Source organism: Caloenas nicobarica, chromosome 35 (genome assembly GCF_036013445.1).
Source record: "Caloenas nicobarica isolate bCalNic1 chromosome 35, bCalNic1.hap1, whole genome shotgun sequence".
In the NCBI taxonomy this organism is placed as follows: domain Eukaryota; kingdom Metazoa; phylum Chordata; class Aves; order Columbiformes; family Columbidae; genus Caloenas; species Caloenas nicobarica.
In genome coordinates this window covers 702,620-722,414 of record NC_088279.1, presented here as the reverse complement: position 1 = coordinate 722,414, position 19,795 = coordinate 702,620, and the positions used below count along the sequence as shown (strand labels likewise).

Below are 19,795 nucleotides of genomic sequence, written 5' to 3'. Positions count from 1 at the left end.
GGGCCGGGGACGCTGTTGCCATGGAGACGGGACGGGGAGGGGTTAATTAAGGGGCTGGGACGCTGTTGCCATGGAGACGGGATGGGGAGGGGTCCCCCCACGTTGATGGGCGGGGTCGTTAGTGAGGACGGGTTAATTAACGGGTTGGGGACGCTGTTGCCATGGATACAGAATAGAGTCTGGGTTGTTAATGAGAATTGTTAATGGGGAGGGGTTAATTAAGGGATTGCGGGGGTGGGATGTGGCTCCTGTGATGCTGTTGCCATGGAGACGGGGATGGGAGGGTCTGATGGGGGGAGTTCGGTGATGTTAATGTACACGGTTGTTAATGAGAAGTGGTTGATTAAAGGATCGGGGAGGTGGTAACGGGGGGACAGTGATGGTGGGGGGTTCCCCACACGTTAATATAAAGTGTCATTAATGAGAAGCGGTTAATTAAGGGATTTGGGGGGGGGGGGTGGGATGTGGCTCCTCTGACGCTGTTGCCATGGAGACGGGGGGGGGGGGGGGCCGGCTGTGTGTCTCCCCCCCTCCCCAATTAACAGCCCCTAACGACGGTCCCGCTTCATTAACATTCCCCCCCCCCGCGGTTGCCATGGAAACAGCCGCCCCCCCTCCCCCCGGCACCGCGCGGCCCCTCCCCCGTATCAATATAGAGATTTATTGATCCGGCAGCAGCGGCGGGGGGGGGGGGCGGGGCCTGGCGGGGGGCGGGGCTTGGCATGCAGATGAGGGGGCGGGGGCTGGAGGTGGGGGCGTTGCCATAGTGACGCTGGACCAATGGGAACCCGGGACGGGGGGGGCGTGGGCGGGCGTGGTTGCCATGGCAACGCTGAGGGGCTCTGGTCCCCGGCGCAATGGGCGTCCCCAGTGTTGCCATGGCAACGCCAAACGCCGTTGCTAGGCGGCCCTCAGGGCCGTTGCCATGGCAACGCCGAGGGGCTCCGGTACCCCAGCCGTCACTAGGAGACCCCCCCCCAGTGTTACCATGGTGATGGCGCGGGATGCCCAGCGCTGTTGCTGTGGCAACGCTGGGGGCCTCTGGTACCCGATCCGTCGCCAGGACATCACCAGCATCCCCAGCGTTGCCATGGCAACGCCAGCAGCCGTTGCCAGAGGATGCCCAGCGTTGCCATGGCGATGCCGAGGGCGTGTCCGGGGCACAGTGGGCGGGTCCCCGGGGCCGTCGCCATGGCAACGCTGAGGCTTCCCCGGTACCCGACCCGTCGCTAGGACATCACCAGCATCCCCAGCGTTACCACGGCAGCACCAGAACCGGTTCCTAGGAGATGCTCAACGTCGCCATGGCGATGCCGAGGGGCGCAGAGACGTGGCGAGCGGGTCCCAGGGCGGTTGCCGTGGCAACGCTGAGGCTTCCCCGGTACCCGACCCGTCGCTAGGACATCACCAGCATCCCCAGCGTTACCACGGCAACACCAGACCCGGTTGCTAGGAGATGCTCAACGTTGCCACGGCGATGCGGGTCCCCGGAGTCGGGGGGGGGGGGTCTCAGGGCTCCCAGTCGTTGTCGTGGTGCTGGGCGGCGATGATGATGACGACGGTGAGGATGGTGCAGAGCACGATGGCCGCGATGCCCACGGCCAGGCTGATGAAGGAGAAGTTCCGCGCCTCCCGCGACGCGATCTCGGCCGACACGATGTCCCCCCGCGCCACGGCCGTGCGAACCTGGGGGTCGGGGGGGGGGGGTCACACGCACCCCATGGCGGGGTCGCCCCCCCCCCCCCATGTCCCCACCCCCACCTGCACGGCCTTGACGATGGCGACGACGCCCGTGGGCCAGAAGCAGCAGAGGGTGGTGAGGACGGCGATGGGCAGGTAGTCGTGGGGCGCCCGGCGCTCGCCCAGCCCCCCGGGACCCCCCCCAGCCCCAGGGGGGGACCCACAGCGCCCCCCAAGCTGCCCCCGCCCCCCGAGCCGGGCAGCGGGCAGGGGGAGGGGCCGGGGGGGGCGGCCCCGTAAGCCTGGGGGGGGGAGGGGAGGGGAAAGGTGCGTGTCAGGGGTGGGGGTGATGATGGCCACGCCCCCCCAGGGGTGGCCACGCCCCCCATAAGTGACCACACCCCCATAAGTGTCACTATAAGCCCCGCCCCTTTTGGTGCCCCACCCGCCTCCTCCAAGCCACGCCCCCACTGACCCCATCCTGTTGGCCCCGCCCCTTCCATTGGCCCCGCCCCCATAGCCCCATCCCTCCCTCCAAGCCCCGCCTCCCACAAGCCCTGCCCAGACCCCGCCCCCCACAAGACCCCGCCCCCTCAACCCCACCCCTCCCCATCTCCAAGCCCCGCCACCAAGCCCAGGCCACGCCCCCTCCATTGCCCCCGCCCACATAAGCCCCACCCCCTCCCTCAGCCCCTCCCCCTCCTTTTACCACGCCCCATCAAACCCACCCCCTCCCCCCACAACCCCACCCCTCCCCCCAAGCCCCACCCACCAAGCCCAGGCCACGCCCCTTCCCGCAGGCCCCGCCCCTCCACCCACCTCTCCCCCCACAAGCCCCGCCCCCACCAGGCCCCGCCCCCTCCTCTCCCAGCCCCGCCCCCACAAGCCCCACCCACCAAGCCCAGGCCACGCCCCCTCCCTTGGCCCCGCCCCATCACCCCCCACCTCTCCCCCCCAAGCCCCGCCCCCCCGGCCCCGCCCCCCAGGACACGCCCCCCGGCCACGCCCCCCGGCCACGCCCCCGGCCACGCCCCCCAGGCCCCGCCCCCCAGGCCCCGCCCACTCACGGGCCCCACGGGGTAGACGGGCAGGTAGGCGGCGCAGGGCTGGAGCTGGACGGCGAACGGGGGGGGCGCGTAGGGCAGGGGGGGCTGGGGGGGGCCGGGGGGGCTCCCGTAGGGCTGGGGGGGGCGGCAGCGGGGGGGGGGCGGGGCAGCGTGGCCGCGTGCGGGACCCCTCCCCCCCCGCCCCCCCCCGGCGGCCCCCGGGGCAGCGTGGCCGCCCCCGCCCCGCCCCCCCCCCCGGGCCCCGCCCCCCCCCGGGGAAGCGTCGCCGCCCCCAGCGCGAACTCCCCCCGCGGGAACGTGGCCGCGCCCCCCCCCGGGAAACCCCCCCCCGGGCCTGGGGGCGCCGGGGGCCCGTAGGGGGGGGGGATGAGTGGGGAGCCCCCTCCGGCGCTCCTGGGGGGGGAGACGGGGGGTCAGGGGGGACGGGACCCCCCCAGACCCCCCAGAACCCACAGACCCCCCAGACCCCCCCAGAACCCCCAGACCCCCCAGAACCCACAAACCCCCAGACCCCCCAGACCCCCCCAGACCCTCCCAGACCCCCCACATCCCCCCAGAACCCACAGACCCCCCAGACCCCCCCAGATCCCCCCAGAACCCACAGACCCCCCCACCCCACAGACCCCACAGACCCCCCAGACCCCCCCAGACCCCCCAGATCCCCACAGACCCCACAGACCCCCCCACCCCACAGACCCTCCCCCCCCAACGCCTCCCCCATGTCCTCCCCTCCCCCCCCCCAATTACCCTCCGCCCCCATCCCCCATAAACACCCACTTTCCCCCCCTCCCCCCCCCGCCCCCCCCGGGGCTCCGTTTCTGGGTCACCCCCCCCGCCCCCCCCCCCCCCATCGAGCTATTTATAGCACGGGGGGGGGATGGGGCTGTCCCGGACGCCTGGGTCCCCTCCCTCCCCCCCATTTCCACGGGCATGCTTTCGGCCCCCCCACCCCATTCCCCCTCATCCCCCCCCATCTCCAGCCCCCCCCATCCCCCCCCCATTCCCATATCTCCATCCCCCCCATCCCCCATCTCCATCCCCCCCATCCCCCCATCTCCACCCCCACCCCCCCATATCTCCATCCCCCCATCCCCCCCCATCCCCCCATACGTCCACCCCCCATCTCCACCCCCACCCCCCCGTCCCCCCCACCCGCCCCCCCCAGCCCCCCAGCCCGCCCCCCGCTCCGCACCGGGTTTTTCAGCCGCCATGGCCGGACCCAACCAGCACCGGAACCCCCCCCGGCAAAGCCCGGACCGGATCGCGCTGCGGAACCGGCGCCTCCCGGCCTGGATCCCCCCCCGGGCCGGATCGGGTCCCCCCCGCGCCCCCCCACCCGGGGCCGAGCAAAACCCGGAGCGGAGCCGGGAGTGGGACTGAGGCAAAGCCCGGAACGGATCCCCGCAGCGGAACCGGCACCCGGAGCACATTGTGGGTGCTGGAAAGTCCGGGATGGATCCGGGTGGATCGGGACTGGGATCCCCCCCCCCCCCAAACCTGGGGCTGGACCCCCAGACTGGACCGGGGTTGGTACAAAGTCCGGGATGGATCCGGGTGGATCGGGACCCCTGCAAACCCAGAATGGACCCCCAGGCTGGATCCGGGTTGGTACAAAGTCCGGGATGGATCCGGGTGGATCGGGACTGGGATCCCCCCCCAAACCTGGGCTGGATCCGGGTTGGTACAAAGTCCAGGATGGATCCAGGGGATCAGGACTGGGATTCCCACCCGCCCCTCCAAACCTGGACTGGACCCCCAGACTGGATCGGGATTGGTACAAAATCCGGGATGGAACCAGGTGGATCGGGATCCCCCCAAACCCAGAATGGACCCCCAGACTGGATCGGGGTTGGTACAAAGTCCGGGATGGATCCAGGGGATCGGGACACCCCAAACCCGGACTGGACCCCCAGACTGGATTGGGGTTGCTACAAAATCCGGGATGGATCCGGGTGGATCGGGACCCCCCCCCCAACCCCGGACCGGATCCCCTGGAGTGGAACCAGCTCCACAGCCCGGACCGGATCCCTGGACCGGATCCCCTGGACCGGATCCCCTGGACCAGATGGGGCTGGTGGAAAGTCCGGGCTGGATCCCGGCTGAACGGGATCAGGATCCCCCCCAACCCCAGACCGGATCCCCTGGATCGGAGCCCCCGACGCTGCGAGAAACTTTATTGGTGTTTCAAGTGACCCGAAAATGGGCGGTTTTGGTCCCAAATCTGCACCTTGGTCTGATGGGGGGGCCTGGGGGTGTCGGGATGGGCGGGAGGTTTTGGGGGGGTGGGGGCAAGGTCGGGGGTCACTGGGGGGGGTTGAGGTCCCCATGGGGGGGTCAATGTCCCCATGGGGGGTTTGGTGTCACTATGGGGGGGTCGGTGTCACTGCGGGGGTGGGTGTCCCCAGGCGGGGGGGTCTATGTCACTATGGGGGGTCAGAGTCACTATGGGGGGGTCGGTGTCACTGGGGGGGGGGTCAATGTCCCCATGGGGGGATCATTGTCATTGTGGGGGGGCCAATGTCACTATGGGGGGGTCGGTGTCACTGGGGGGGGCGGGTGTCCCCAAGCGGGGGGGGGTCACCGGGGGGGTCGGTGTCCCCATGGGGGATCATTGCCATTGTGGGGGAGGGGGTCACCGGGGGGGTCGGTGTCACTGGGGGGGGGGGCGGGTGTCCCCAAGAGGGGGGGTCACTGGGGGGGTCGGTGTCACTGGGGGGGGTGGGTGTCCCCAAGGGGGGATCATTGTCATTGTGGGGGAGGGGGCCACCGGGGGGGTCGGTGTCTCTGTGGGGGGCGGGTGTCCCCAAGCGGGGGGTCACCGGGGGGGTCGGTGTCACTGGGGGGGGTGGGTGTCCCCAAGGGGGGGGTCACCGGGGGGGGTCGGTGTCTCTGTGGGGGGGGACACCCCTCAGTGCCCCCCCAGGAGCCCCCGCAGCGCGTCCAGGACCCCCCCCAGCTCTTCGCCCAGGCGCGCGGGGTCGGTGTGGGGGCAGCAGGCGAAGGCGGCCACGGCCACCAGCAGCCGCCGGGGGGGGCGGCGCGGCCGCCGGGGCCGGGGGGGGGGCAGCGCGTGCCCCACCCCCACGCCGTAGCCGTCGGGCACCAGCGGCCCCCGCAGCAGCCAACAGCCCTCGCGGGAGCGGACCTGGGGGGCACAACGGAGACCCCCCGAGGGGCCAAAGTGACAGTCGGCGACGCTGGAAAAGCCGACCGACCCGAAACCCCCGGTTATGGACCCAAAATCACCCGGTTATGGACCCAAAACCACCCGGTTATGGACCCAAAACCCCCGGTTATGGACCCAAAACCCCGGTTATGGACCCGAAACCCCCGGTTATGGACCCAAAATCACCCGGTTATGGACCAAAACCACCCGGTTATGGACCCGAAACCCCCCGGTTATGGACCCAAAACCCCGGTTATGGACCCGAAACCCCCCGGTTATGGACCCAAAACCCCCGGTTATGGACCCAAAACCACCCCAGGTAACAGTGATGCTGAAATACCCGACCGACCCGAAACCCCCGGTTATGGACCCAAAACCCCCCGGTTATGGACCCAAAATCACCCCAGATAACAGTGATGCTGAAATACCCGACTGACCCGAAACCCCCAGTTATGGACCCGAAACCCCGGTTATGGACCCAAAACCACCCCAGGTAACAGTGATGCTGAAATACCCGACCGACCCGAAACCCCCGGTTATGGACCCAAAATCACCCCAGGTAACAGTGATGCTGAAATACCCGACCGACCCGAAACCCCCGGTTATGGACCCAAAACCCCCGGTTATGGACCCGAAACCCCCGGTTATGGACCCGAAACCCCCGGTTATGGACCCGAAACCACCCGGTTATGGACCCGAAACCCCCGGTTATGGACCCAAAACCCCCGGTTATGGACCCAAAATCACCCCAGATAACAGTGATGCTGAAATACCCGACTGACCCGAAACCCCCGGTTATGGACCCAAAACCCCCCAGTTATGGACCCAAAATCACCCCAGATAACAGTGATGCTGAAATACCCGACTGACCCGAAACCCCCAGTTATGGACCCCGAAACCCCCAGTTATGGACCCAAAACCCCCGGTTATGGACCCAAAACCACCCCAGGTAACAGTGATGCTGAAATACCCGACCGACCCGAAACCCCCGGTTATGGACCCAAACCACCCGATTATGGACCCGAAACCCCCCAGTTATGGACCCGAAACCCCGGTTATGGACCCAAAACCACCCCAGGTAACAGTGATGCTGAAATACCCAACCGACCCGAAACCCCCGGTTATGGACCCAAAATCACCCAGATAACAGTGATGCTGAAATACCCGACTGACCCAAACCCCCGGTTATGGACCCAAAACCACCCAATTATGGACCAAAAATCACCCGCCTACGGACCCAAAATCACCTGGTTACGGACCCAAAATCACCCCAGATAACAGTGATGCTGAAATACCCGACTGACCCAAAACCCCCAGTTATGGACCCAAAACCCCCTGGTTATGGACCCAAAACCCCCGGTTATGGACCCAAAACCACCCCAGATAACAGTGATGCTGAAATACCTGACTAACCCAAAACCACCCAGTTACGGACCCGAAACCCCCAGTTATGGACCCAAAATCCCCCAGTTATGGACCCAAAACCCCCGGTTATGGACCCAAAATGGCCCCAGATAACAGTCAGCAATGCTGGAAAACTCGACTGACCCAAAATCCCCTGGTTATGGACCCAAAATCGCCCCAGATAACCGCCAGCGATGCTGGAAAACCTGGTTTTTGTGGTTTGGGGCTGTTTCGGGGTGTTTCGGGGTGTTTTGGGGTGGTTGGGGTGTTTTGGGTGGTTTGGGGTGTTTCGGGGGCAGTTTTTAGATGTTTTGGGGTATTTTTTAGGTGTTTTGGGCTGTTTTCTGGGCTGGTTTGGGGCTGGTTTTGGGGTGGTTTGGGGTGGTTTTTTGGTGTTTTGGGCTGGTTTGGGGTGTTTTTTGGGTGGTTTTGGGGTATTTTGGGGGTTCCCGGGAGTGTTTTGGTGTGGGGTTTTTTGGGTGGTTTTGGGGTGGCTTTTGGTGGTTTTTTGGGGGTTCCTGGGGGTGTTTTGGGTGGTGGGTTTGGGCGGGTTTGGGGTGTTTTGGGGTGGGTTTGGGTGTTCGGGCTGTTTCTGGGCTGGTTTGGGGTGTTTTGGGTGTTTGGGGCTGGTTTGGGCTGGTTTGGGGTGTTTTGGGGGTGCTTTTGGGTGGTTTTCAGGTATTTTGGGCTGTTTCGGGGTGTGTTTTGGGTGTTTTGGGGTGGTTTGGGGGTGTTTTTTGGGTGATCAGGGCTGTTTCGGGGTGTTTTGGGGTGTTTTTGGGGCGTTTGGGGCTGGTTTTGGGTGTTTCAGGGTGGGGTTAGGGTGTTCGGGGCTGTTTCGGGGTGGTTTTGGGGTGTTTTGGGGTGTTTTGGGGGCATTTGGGCTGTTTCAGGGTGTTTTTGGGTGTTTCAGGTGGGGTTTGGGTGTTCGGGGCTGTTTCGGGGTGTTTTTGGGTGTTTTTTGGGTGTCTGGGGCTGTCTCGGGGTGTTTTTGGGAGTGTGGGGCTGTTGCGGGGTGGTTTTGGGTGTTTCAGGGTGGTTTGGGGTGTTTTTTGGGTGTTCGGGGCTGTTTCGGGGTGTTTTTTGGGTGTTTTGGGTGTTTTTTGGGTTTTGGGTGTTCAGGGCTGTTTCGGGGTGTTTTTCAGGTGTTTAGGGGCTGTTTCGGGGTGGTTTGGGGTGTTTTTGGGTGTTTTGGGGCTGTTTCGGGGTGTTTTTTGGGTGTTTTTGGGTGTTTCGGGGTGGTTTTGGGTGGGTTTTGGGTGTTCAGGGCTGTTTCTGGGGTGGGTTTTGGGTGTTTTGGGGTGGGTTTGGGTGTTTTTTGGGTGTTCGGGGCTGTTTCGGGGTGTTTTTTGGGTGTTTTGGGGTGCTTTTGGGTGTTTTTTGGGTGATCAGGGCTGTTTCGGGGTGTTTTCTTGGTGTTTTTTGGGTGTTTCAGGCTGTTTCAGGGTGTTTTTTGGGTGTTTCGGGGTGGTTTTGGGTGTTCGGGGCTGTTTCTGTGGTGGTTTTTGGGTGTTTCAGGGTGTTTTTTGGGTGGTTTTGGGTGTTCGGGGCTGTTTCTGGGGTGGTTTTTGGGTGTTTCAGGGTGGTTTTGGGTGTTTTTTGGGTGATCAGGGCTGTTTCGGGGTGGTTTTTGGGTGGTTTTTGGGTGTTTTTTGGGTGTTTCAGGCTGTTTCAGGGTGTTTTTTGGGTGTTTTTGGGTGTTTCGGGGTGGTTTTGGGTGTCCGGGGCTGTTTCTGTGGTGGTTTTTGGGTGTTTCGGGGTGTTTCGGGGTGGTTTTTGGGTGTTTCGGGGTGGTTTTTGGGTGTTTCTGGGTGTTTCGGGGTGGTTTTTGGGTGTTTCGGGGTGTTTCGGGGTGTTTTTTGGGTGTTTCTGGGTGTTTCGGGGTGGTTTTTGGGTGTTTCGGGGTGTTTCGGGGTGTTTTTTGGGTGTTTCTGGGTGTTTCGGGGTGGTTTTTGGGTGTTTCGGGGTGTTTTTTGGGTGTTTCTGGGTGTTTCGGGCTGTTTCAGGGTGTTTTGGGAGTGCGGGGCCGTGGCGGGGCGTTTCCGGGCGCTGACCTGCATGCTGCAGAGCCGGAAGTGCGTGGCCGTCACGTACGCCGGGTCCAGGAAGAGCCGGGGCAGCGGGCCGCCCCCCGACTGCGCCGCCGCCCGCAGCCCCTGCAGGTGGCGCTCCGGCCCCGCCCCCGCCAGCACCTGCCCGCGCCCCGTCAGGCCCCGCCCACTTCCGGCCCCGCCCCCAGACACGCCCACTTGAGGCCCCGCCCACCCGACACCCCCCCCCCGCCCCGCCCCCAACAGCACCTGGACACGCCCCCCCCGTGAGGCCCCGCCCACTACCAGCCCCGCCCACTTCTGGCCCCGCCCCCCCGACACGCCCACTTGAGGCCCCGCCCACCCGACACCCCCCCCCGCCACCCACCTCCAGCCCCGCCCCCAACAGCACCTGGACACGCCCCCCAGGCCCCGCCCACTTCTGGCCCCGCCCCTATCAACTGGACACGCCCCCCACGAGGCCCCGCCCATTTCCAGCCCCACCCACTTCCGGCCCCACCCACTCCTGGCCCCACCCACTCCCGGCCCCGCCCACTCCCGGCCCCGCCCACTTCTGGCCCCGCCCCCCACCAGCACCTGGACACGCCCCCACGAGCCCCCGCGCAATTCCAGCCCCACCCACTTCCGGTCCCACCCACTTCCGGCTCCACCCACTTCCAGCCTCACCCACTTCCAGCCCCGCCCACTTCCGACCCCGCCCCCCCAGCATCTGGACACGCCCCCACGAGGCCCCGCCCCCTCAGCACCCTTGGACACGCCCCCCTGAGGCCCCACCCACCCCGAGGCCACACCCACACCCCCCCCCAGGTTCCCCACCCCCCGCCCCCAGGAGGCCCCGCCCCCTCCTGGCCCCGCCCCCCGGGCCCACCTCCCGCGCGTGGCGCGTTTGCGCCTCCACGGCCTCGCGCAGCAGCGCCCCCTGCAGCTCCGGCTGCAACACACGCAGCCCCGCCCGCGTCGCACCCCGGACAGGAAGTCCCGCCCCCCGCCTCACACCCCGGACAGGAAGTCCCGCCCCCCACCTCACACCCCGGACAGGAAGTCCCGCCCCCCGCCTCGCACCCCGGACAGGAAGTCCCGCCCCCCACCTCACACCCCGGACAGGAAGTCCCGTCCCCAACCTCGCACCCCGGACAGGAAGTCCCGCCCCCCACCTCACACCCCGGACAGGAAGTCCCGCCCCCCCCATTCCCACACCCCAGACAGGAAGTCCCGCCTCCATTTCCACACAGGGGCAGGAAGTCCCGCCCCCCCCCATGGCCAGGAAGTCCCGCCCCCCAGCTCACCCCCAGAACAGGAAGTCCCGCTTGTTTCACACCCAAGACAGGAAGTCCCACCCCCACCTCACACAAGCACAGGAAGTCCCACCCATTTGACACCCAGGACAGGAAGTCACACCCATTTCCGCCCCCCTGAACAGGAAACCGCGCCCCATTTCCATCCCCTAGACAGGAAGCCCCACCCGTTTGACCGCCGGGACAGGAAGTCCCGCCCCCGGCGCCGCCCACCTGTGCGTGGGGGTCTCCCAGCGCCCGCGCCAGCGCCAGGCAGGGCGGCCCGGGGGGGCGCAGGAGGTCGGAGCAGCCGGGCAGCACGTGGCGCAGGGACGTGGGTTCGCAGGACGCGCACAGGGAGCCGTGGGTCCTGCGGGGGGCGCCGGACGCCTGGGTCCCTCCCGAACTCCTGGGTCCCCTTGGGACACCTGGGTCCCTCCCATCCTCCCCCCCGGATGCCTGGGTCCTCCCGGACGCCTGGGTCCCCTCCAGAACTCCTGGGTCCCTCCCAAACACCTGGGTCCCTCCCGGACGCCTGGGTCCCCTCGGGACGCCTGGGTCCCTCCCATCCTCCCCCCCAGATGCCTGGGTCCCTCCCGGATGCCTGGGTCCCTCCCGAACTCCTGGGTCCCTCCCATCCTCTGCCCCGGATGCCTGGGTCCCCCCCGGATGCCTGGGTCCCTCCCGGCTGCCTGGGTCCCTCCCGAACTCCTGGGTCCCTCCCATCCTCTGCCCCGGATGCCTGGGTCCCTCCCGGACGCCTGGGTCCCTCCCGAGCTCCTGGGTCCCTCCCATCCTCTGCCCCGGATGCCTGGGTCCCCCCCGGCTGCCTGGGTCCCTCCCGAACTCCTGGGTCCCTCCCATGCTCTGCCCCGGATGCCTGGGTCCCTCCTGGCTGCCTGGGACCCTCCCGAACTCCTGGGTCCCTCCCGAACTCCTGGGTCCCTCCCATCCTCTGCCCCGGATGCCTGGGTCCCCCCCGGATGCCTGGGTCCCTCCCGAACTCCTGGGTCCCTCCCATGCTCTGCCCCGGATGCCTGGGTCCCTCCCGGATGCCTGGGTCCCTCCCGAACTCCTGGGTCCCTCCCATGCTCTGCCCCGGATGCCTGGGTCCCCCCCGGATGCCTGGGTCCCTCCCGAACTCCTGGGTCCCTCCCATCCTCTACCCCGGATGCCTGGGTCTCCCCCGGATGCCTGGGTCCCTCCCGAACTCCTGGGTCCCTCCCGAACTCCTGGGTCCCTCCCATCCTCTGCCCCGGATGCCTGGGTCCCCCCGGCTGCCTGGGTCCCTCCCGGACGCCTGGGTCCCTCCCATGCTCTGCCCCGGATGCCTGGGTCCCCTGCGGTACCTGTAGAACGCCACCTGCAGGGCCACCTGCACGATGGCCTCGGGGCTCAGCCCGTCCCCGCCCAGCCCGGGTGGGCGGAGCAATGGACCCGCACGTCGGCCGCCAGGCTGGGGGGGCGGGGCCGTCAGGGGACACGCCGGCCCCGCCCCCACCCCCCCCCGTGACCCCTTAACCCCCCGGTGACCCCCCCATGACCCCCCCATGATGCTTCAACCCCCAATGACCCCGTGACCCCCCAGTGACCCCATGGCCCCCTGGCGACCCCCCCATGAGCCCTTGTGCCCCCATAACCCTGTGACCCCCCCACGACCCCCTATGACCTCTTAACCCCTGGTGACCCCCCCAGTGACCCCTTAACCCCCAATGACCCTGTGACCCCCCGTGACACCATGACCCCCATGGCCCCTTAACCCCTGATGACCCCGTGACCCCAGTTACCCCTGAGCCCCCCATGACCCCCATGACCCTCATGACCCCTGTGACCCCCATGACCCTCGTTACCCCTGAGCCCCCCGTGACCCCCGTGACCCCGGTTACCCCTGAGCCCCCCATGACCCCTGTGACCCCCATGACCCCCGTGACCCCTGTGACCCTCGTTACCCCTGAGCCCCCGTGACCCCCGCAACCCCCATGACCCCCATGAGCCCTGTGATCCCCATGACCCCCGTGACCCCGGTTACCCCTGAGCCCCCTGTGACCCCCATGACCCTCATGACCCCCCGTGACCCCCATGACCCCAGTTACCCCTGAGCCCCCTGTGACCCCCATGACCCTCATGACCCCTGTGACCCCGGTTACCCCTGAGCCCCCATGACCCCCGTGACCCCTGTGATCCCCATGACCCCCATGACCCCGGTTACCCCTGAGCCCCCCGTGACCCCCATGACCCCCATGACCCCCCGTGACCCCCGCGACCCCCGTGACCCCCACCTGTCCAGGTGCCGTTTCGCTCTCTCCAGCTCATTGGCCGTTTCGGGGCCGATGCTGAAGCGGAGCCGCTGGGGGGGGGGATGGGCGGGGCCGGCGGGGGGGCGGGGCCGGGCTCGGGGCGGCGGCTGCGGGCGGGGCCAGCGAGACAGGAAACCCCACCCTCGGGGACAGGAAGTCCGCAGATACAGGAAGTCCCACCCCCCACAGACAGGAAGGCCCCCCCCCTTAAAAAGGAAGTCCCACCCCCAAAGACAGGAAGTCCTCAGGAACAGGAAGTCCAACCCTCAGATGGGAAGTCCTGCTCTCAGAGAAAGGAAGTCCCGCCCCCAGAGACAGGAAGTCCCACGCTGAGAAACAGGAAGTTCTCAGAGAAAGGAAGTCCTGCCCTCTGAGACAGGAAGCCCCACCCGCAGAAATAGGAAGTCCCGCCCCCAGAGACAGGAAATCCCACCCCCAAAGACAGGAAGTCCTCAGAGACAGGAAGTCCAACCCTCAGATGGGAAGTCCTGCCCTCTGAGACAGGAAGTCCTGCCCTCTGAGACAGGAAGTCCTGCCCTCTGAGACAGGAAGTCCCACTCTGAGACAGGAAGTCCCACGCTGAGAGACAGGAAGTTCTCAGGGACAGGAAGTCCCGCCTTCAGGGACAGGAAGCCCCACCCTCAGAAATAGGAAGTCCCGCCCTCGGAGAGAGCACGTCCTGCTCTGAGACAGGAAATTGCGCTCGCAAAGACAGGAAGTCCCACCCTCACACAGGAAGCCTCGCCCTAAGAGACAGGAAGCCCCGCCCTCATGGACAGGAAGTCCCTCCCGGCCCCTCACCAGAACTCCAGGGCGTGGTCGACCATCTCGGCCACGACGGCTCCGTCGATCACGGCCGGGTCGTACACGACCCCGCACGTCCCGTCCTCCCCCACGATGAACTGGGGGGCGGGGGGGGGGCGGGGTCAGCACCCAGGAAGCCCCTCCCCCCACCACTTGGCCCCGCCCCCCCCCAGCCGCCACACCTTCCCGGGGCAAAACAGGAAGTCCCGCCCACAAGCAACCTTGGAATACAGGAAGTCCCCACCCTGTTCCGCCCACCTCACGCAGGAAGTCCCACCCCCCCCAGGGGCTGGGAACAGGAAGTCCCACCTCCCAGGGGCCTACAACAGGAAGTCCCACCTCCCGGAGGATAAAACAGGAAGTCCCACCTCCCAGGGGCCTAAACAGGAAGTCCCACCTCCCGGAGGATAAAACAGGAAGTCCCACCTCCCAGGGGCCTACAACAGGAAGTCCTGCTCCTCAGGTGCCTAAACAGGAAGTCCCACCTCCCAGAGGGTAAAACAGGAAGTCCAACCTCCCAGGGGCCTACAACAGGAAGTCCTGCTCCTCAGGTGCCTAAACAGGAAGTCCCACCTCCCGGAGAGTAAAACAGGAAGTCCCACCTCCCAGGGGCCTAAACAGGAAGTCCCACCTCCCGGAGGGTAAAACAGGAAGTCCCACCTCCCAGGGGTCCCCCAAACCAGGAAGTGCCGTCCCCCGGGGTCCCGCCCCCGGAAGCCCCGCCCACCTGCAGGGTCTTGTCGAACCAGCGGTTGGCGCTGTTGGCGCCGGCCCCGCCCCCGTGCAGCACCTGCTTGGCCCCGCCCTCCGGGCCCCGCCCCGCGGCGGCCGCCAGCACCGGCGCGTCCAGGCTGAGCGCGAACAGGCTGCGCCGGATCCGGCCAATTGAGTCGCGGTTCAGCCGGTCTGCGGGGGCGGGGCCGCCATGGGCGCCAATCCCACCCACCCCCCCCCCCCGGCCCCCCCGCGGAATGGGAAGTTCCGCCCAGGGGGTCTCCCCGGAAAAGGAAATCCCGCCCTCCCCGCCCCGGGGGAAACAAAACAGGAAGCCCCGCCCCCAGGCACACCCAAATTGAAGTCCCGCCCCACAGGATCCCCCCCAAAACAGGAAGTGACATCCCCCAAGGCCCCAAACCAGGAAGTCCCACTTCCCCCGGAAACCCGAACCGGGAAGTCCCATTTCCCCAGGAAACGCAAACCAGGAAGTCCCACCCCCCTGACACCCCAAGACAGGAAGTCCCACCCCCCCAAGGCCCCCAACCAGGAAGTCCCATTCCCCTGACACCCCAAGACAGGAAGTCCCACCCCCCAAGGCCCCCAAACAGGAAGTCCCACTTCCCCAGGACCCCCCCAAAACAGGAAGTGACATCCCTCAAGGCCCCAAGACAGGAAGTCCCACTTCCCCCGGAAACCCCAACCAGGAAGTCTCCCCCCCAGAACACCCCCAAACAGGAAGTGCCATTCCCCTGACGCCCCAAGACAGGAAGTCCCACTTCCCCAGGCCCCCCCTCAAAACAGTAAGTCCCACCCCCCTGACGCCCCAAGACAGGAAGTCCCGCCCCTCAAGGCCCCCAAACAGGAAGTCCCACTTCCCTAGGACCCCCCCCAAAACAGGAAGTCCCACCCCCCCGACGCCCCCAACCAGGAAGTCCCACTTCCCCAGGCCCCCCCCCAGAAAAGGAAGTCCCACCCCCCTGATGCCCCAAGACAGGAAGTCCCACCCCCCCGACGCCCCCACCCAGGAAGCCCCGCCCGCTCACCGCGCATCATGACGGCGTGCGCCCTCGCCCAGGCCTTGCGGTGCTGGCCCGTCAGGAGCCCCACGGGGGGCGCCCCGCCCCGCCCCGCCCGCCCCCGCAGCCAATCGAGGGCCGGCAGCAGCGCGGCCGCCGGGGGGGGCCCCTCCCCCCCCAGCGGGACCTCGAAGAACTGGGCGGGGGGGGGGAGGGGGGGGGGACACAAATGAACAAACGCCCCAAAACGGCCACGTCAGCACCAACGGAACCGCCCCCGGGACCCCCCGTGTCCCCCCAGACCCCCAGACCCCCCAGACCCCCCGTGTCCCCCCCATGACCCCCCCAGACCCCCCGTGTCCCCCCCAGACCCCCAGGACCCCCCCCAGACCCCCCTGTCCCCCCCATGACCCCCCCAGACCCCCCGTGTCCCCCCCAGACCCCCAAGACCCCCCCAGACCCCCCGTGTCCCCCCCATGACCCCCCCAGACCCCCAGGACCCCCCCAGACCCCCCGTGTCCCCCCCATGACCCCCCAAACCCCCCATGACCCCCCCAGACCCCCATGTCCCCCCCAGACCCCCCGTGTCCCCCCCAGACCCCCAGACCCCCCATGACCCCCCAAACCCCCCATGACCCCCCCAGACCCCCAGGACCCCCCCAGACCCCCCGTGTCCCCCCCATGACCCCCCAAACCCCTCATGACCCCCCCAGACCCCCAGGACCGCCCCAGACCCCCCATGTCCCCCCCAGACCCCCCGTGTCCCCCCCATGACCCCCCAAACCCCCCATGACCCCCCCAGACCCCCAGGACCCCCCAGGGCCCCTGTTTTCCCTCCCACCCCCCACGTGTGTCCCCCGTGTCCCCCGTGTCCCCCGTCTGTCCCCCGTCCCTGTGTCCGTCCCGTGTTCCCCGTCCGTCCCATGTCCCCCCGTCCATCCCGTGTCCTGTCCGTCCTGTGTCCCCCCGTCTGCCGTGTGTCCCTCTGTCCATCCTGTGTCCCCCGTGTCCCGTGTCCCCCTGTCTGTCCCACGTCCCCCTGTCCGTCCCGTGTCCCCCGTGTCCCGTGTCCTGTCCGTCCCGTGTCCCCCTGTCCGTCCCATGTCCCCTGTGTCCCGTGTCCCGTCTGTCCCACGTCCCCCTGTCTGTCCCATGTCCCCCATGTCCCGTGTCCCGTCCGTCCTGTGTCCCCCTGTCGGTCCTGTGTCCCTCTGTCCATCCTGTGTCCCCCGTCTGTCCCATGTCCCCCTGTCCATCCCGTGTTCCCTGTCTGTCCCGTGTCCTGTCCGTCCCGTGTCCCCCTGTCTGTCCTGTGTCCCCCTGTCTGTCCCATATCCCCCGTCTGTCCCGTGTCCCCCGTGTCCCGTCCGTCCTGTGTCCCACTGTCTGTCCTGTGTCCCTCTGTCCATCCCGTGTCCCTCATCTGTCCCGTGTCCTCCTGTCTGTCCTGCATCCCCCATCTGTCCTGTGTCCCGTCCGTCCTGTGTCCCCCTGTCTGTCCTGTGTCCCCTGTCTGTCCTGTGTCCCCTGTCTGTCCTGTGTCCCCTGTCTGTCCCGTGTCCCCCGTGTCCCGTCCGTCCTGTGTCCCACTGTCTGTCCTGTGTCCCTCTGTCCATCCCGTGTCCCTCATCTGTCCCGTGTCCTCCTGTCTGTCCTGCATCCCCCATCTGTCCTGTGTCCCCTGTCCGTCCTGTGTCCCCCTGTCTGTCCCGTGTCCCCCCGTCTGTCCCACGTCTCCCATCTGTCCCGTATCCCCTGTGTCCCATGTCCCCCTGTCTGTCCCGTGTCCCCCGTGTCCCATGTCCCCCATCCGTCCCGTGTCCATCCCGTGTCCCGTGTCCCCCTGTCTGTCCCGTGTCCCCCATGTCCCATGTCCCCCTGTCTGTCCCATGTCCCCCTGTCTGTCCCATGTCCCCCGTCTGTCCCGTGTCCCCCATGTCCCGTGTCCATCCCGTGTCCCCCATCCACCCCACGTCCCCTGCGTCCCGCGTCCGTCCGTCCGTCCGTCCGTCCGTACCTGCCCGTTGCGGCTGACGGTGACGCAGGGCGGGGGCTGGGCTCCCGGGGGCACCCTCAGCACCTCGTCCCGTCGGGGGCCGGGGACGCGACACCCCCCGAACGCGGCCTGGAGCCACAGCTCGGGGGGGCGGCACCTGCGAGTGGCGCCTGTGTCACCCGGGACCCCCCCGGGACCCCCCGGCACCCCCAGTCACCTCCTGTCACCCCAGGACCCCCCGGGACCCCCCGTCCCCAATGGGGACCCCCCTGTCACCCATGGGGACACTGAGACCCCCCAGGACCCCCCGTCACCCCCAGGGACCCCCAACTCCCCCCAGGACCCCCTGTCCCCCATGGGGACCCCCCCGGACCCCCTGTCCCCCGTGGGGACACCAGGGACCCCCCAGGACCCCCTGTCCCCCATGGGGACACCAGGGACCCCCCATCACCCCCTGTCCCCCATGGGGGCCCCCCCGGGCCCCCCCGCACCCACCGCTGCAGCTGCAGCCGATAGTCGATGACACCGGCGATGAGGCGAGCGGCGAACCTGGGACACCAGTACGGACCAGTATGGACCAGTACGGACCAGTACGGACCAGCATGGACCAGTACGGACCAGCATGGACCAGTACGGACCAGTATGGACCAGTACGGACCAGTATGGACCAGTATGGACCAGCATGGACCAGTGCAGACCAGTATGGACCAGTACAGAGCAGTGCGGATGGACCAGCATGGACTAGTGCGGACCAGTATGGACCAGCATGGACCAGCATGGACCAGTATGGACCAGTGCAGACCAGTATGGACCAGTACGGACCAGTACGGACCAGTGCGGACCAGTATGGACCAGTGCGGACCAGTATGGAACAGTATGGACCAGCATGGACCAGTATGGACCAGTACGGACCAGTATGGACCAGTGCAGACCAGTACGGACCAGTACGGACCATTGCGGACCAGTATGGACCAGTACGGATGGACCAGCATGGACCAGTGCAGACCAGTACGGACCAGTATGGACCAGCATGGACCAGCATGGACCAGTACGGACCAGTACGGACCAGTGCAAACCAGTACGGACCAGTACGGATGGACCAGCATGGACCAGTATCAACTAGCGCAAACCAGTATAAACCAGGATAAACCAGTGAGCCCCACAGTGTCCCCTCCCAGTGACACCAGTATAACCCAGTATAACCCAGTATAAACCAGTGACCCCACCCAGGGATGCCAGGGCCCCCCAGTGACCCCTCCCAGTGACACCAGTATGAGCCACTGTAAACCAGTATAAACCAGTGCCCCCCCCCAGTGACACCAGTATAACCCAGTGACACCAGTATAAACCAGTGTAAACCAGTATAAACCAGTGAGCCCACCCAGGGACGCCAGTGCCCCCCAGTGCCCCCTCCCAGTGACACCAGTATGACCCAGTGTCCCCTCCCAGTGCCCCCCAGTGCCCCCTCCCAGTGACACCAGTATGACCCAGTGCCCCCTCCCAGTGACACCAGTATGACCCACTGTAAACCAGTATAAACCAGTGCCCCATCCCAGTGACACCAGTATAACCCAGTGACACCAGTATAAACCAGCGTAAACCAGTATAAACCAGTGAGCCCACCCAGGGACGCCAGTGCCCCCCAGTGCCCCCTCCCAGTGACACCAGTATGACCCAGTGTCCCCTCCCAGTGCCCCCCAGTGCCCCCTCCCAGTGACACCAGTATAACCCAGTGACACCAGTATAAACCAGTGTAAACCAGTATAAACCAGTGAGCCCACCCAGGGACACCAGTGCCCCCCAGTGCCCCCTCCCAGTGACACCAGTATGACCCAGTGTCCCCTCCCAGTGCCCCCCAGTGCCCCCTCCCAGTGACACCAGTATGACCCAGTGACACCAGTATAACCCAGCGTAAACCAGTATAAACCAGTGAGCCCACCCAGGGACACCAGTGCCCCCCAGCGCCCCCTCCCAGTGACACCAGTATGACCCAGTGCCCCCTCCCAGCGCCCCCACTCACCCCAGTTGCCCCCTCCAGTCCTCCCAGTCCTGCCGGGGCAGCATCAGTCCCGCACTGGTGTGAACTGGGAGCGGCAGCCGCTCGCTGGACACCCACGGCCACTCCTGCACACGCCCGGACGCCTGGGTCCCTCGGACGCCTGGGTCCCCTCCCGGACGCCTGGGTCCCCCCATCTCCCAGGTCTCCCCCGGACGCCTGGGTCCCCATATCGCCCAGTTCTCGGGTCCCCCGAACGCCTGGGTCCCCCAGACACCACACCCCGCTGTGTGCCCCGAACTCCTGGGTCCCTCCCGCACTCCTGGG

At 66.9% G+C, this 19,795-nt stretch overlaps 2 protein-coding genes across 2 annotated transcripts in view; both read right to left on the bottom strand.

Annotated features, from left to right (window-relative positions):
- Positions 1–645: 645 nt before the first annotated feature.
- On the bottom strand, positions 646–2,892 carry PRRT1 (proline rich transmembrane protein 1; the record flags this gene model as incomplete). The annotated part of the gene is made up of 3 exons (XM_065654711.1): positions 646–1,686; positions 1,762–1,982; positions 2,748–2,892. Coding segments are annotated over 3 exons (543 nt in total), but the record flags the coding sequence as incomplete, so codon positions are not given.
- Positions 2,893–5,506: 2,614 nt separating this feature from the next.
- The window catches only part of LOC136000856 (carnitine O-acetyltransferase-like), a 21,777-nt gene continuing 7,488 nt past the window's right edge, over positions 5,507–19,795 (bottom strand). The window contains 14 exon segments of the mRNA XM_065654857.1: positions 5,507–5,892; positions 9,372–9,509; positions 10,237–10,299; positions 10,877–11,012; positions 11,992–12,005; positions 12,053–12,098; positions 12,922–13,016; positions 13,019–13,046; positions 13,741–13,841; positions 14,471–14,649; positions 15,504–15,672; positions 17,494–17,629; positions 17,968–18,021; positions 19,493–19,596. Coding sequence (XP_065510929.1) covers positions 5,656–5,892; positions 9,372–9,509; positions 10,237–10,299; positions 10,877–11,012; positions 11,992–12,005; positions 12,053–12,098; positions 12,922–13,016; positions 13,019–13,046; positions 13,741–13,841; positions 14,471–14,649; positions 15,504–15,672; positions 17,494–17,629; positions 17,968–18,021; positions 19,493–19,596 — 1,500 coding nt within the window. The 3' untranslated portion in view covers positions 5,507–5,655.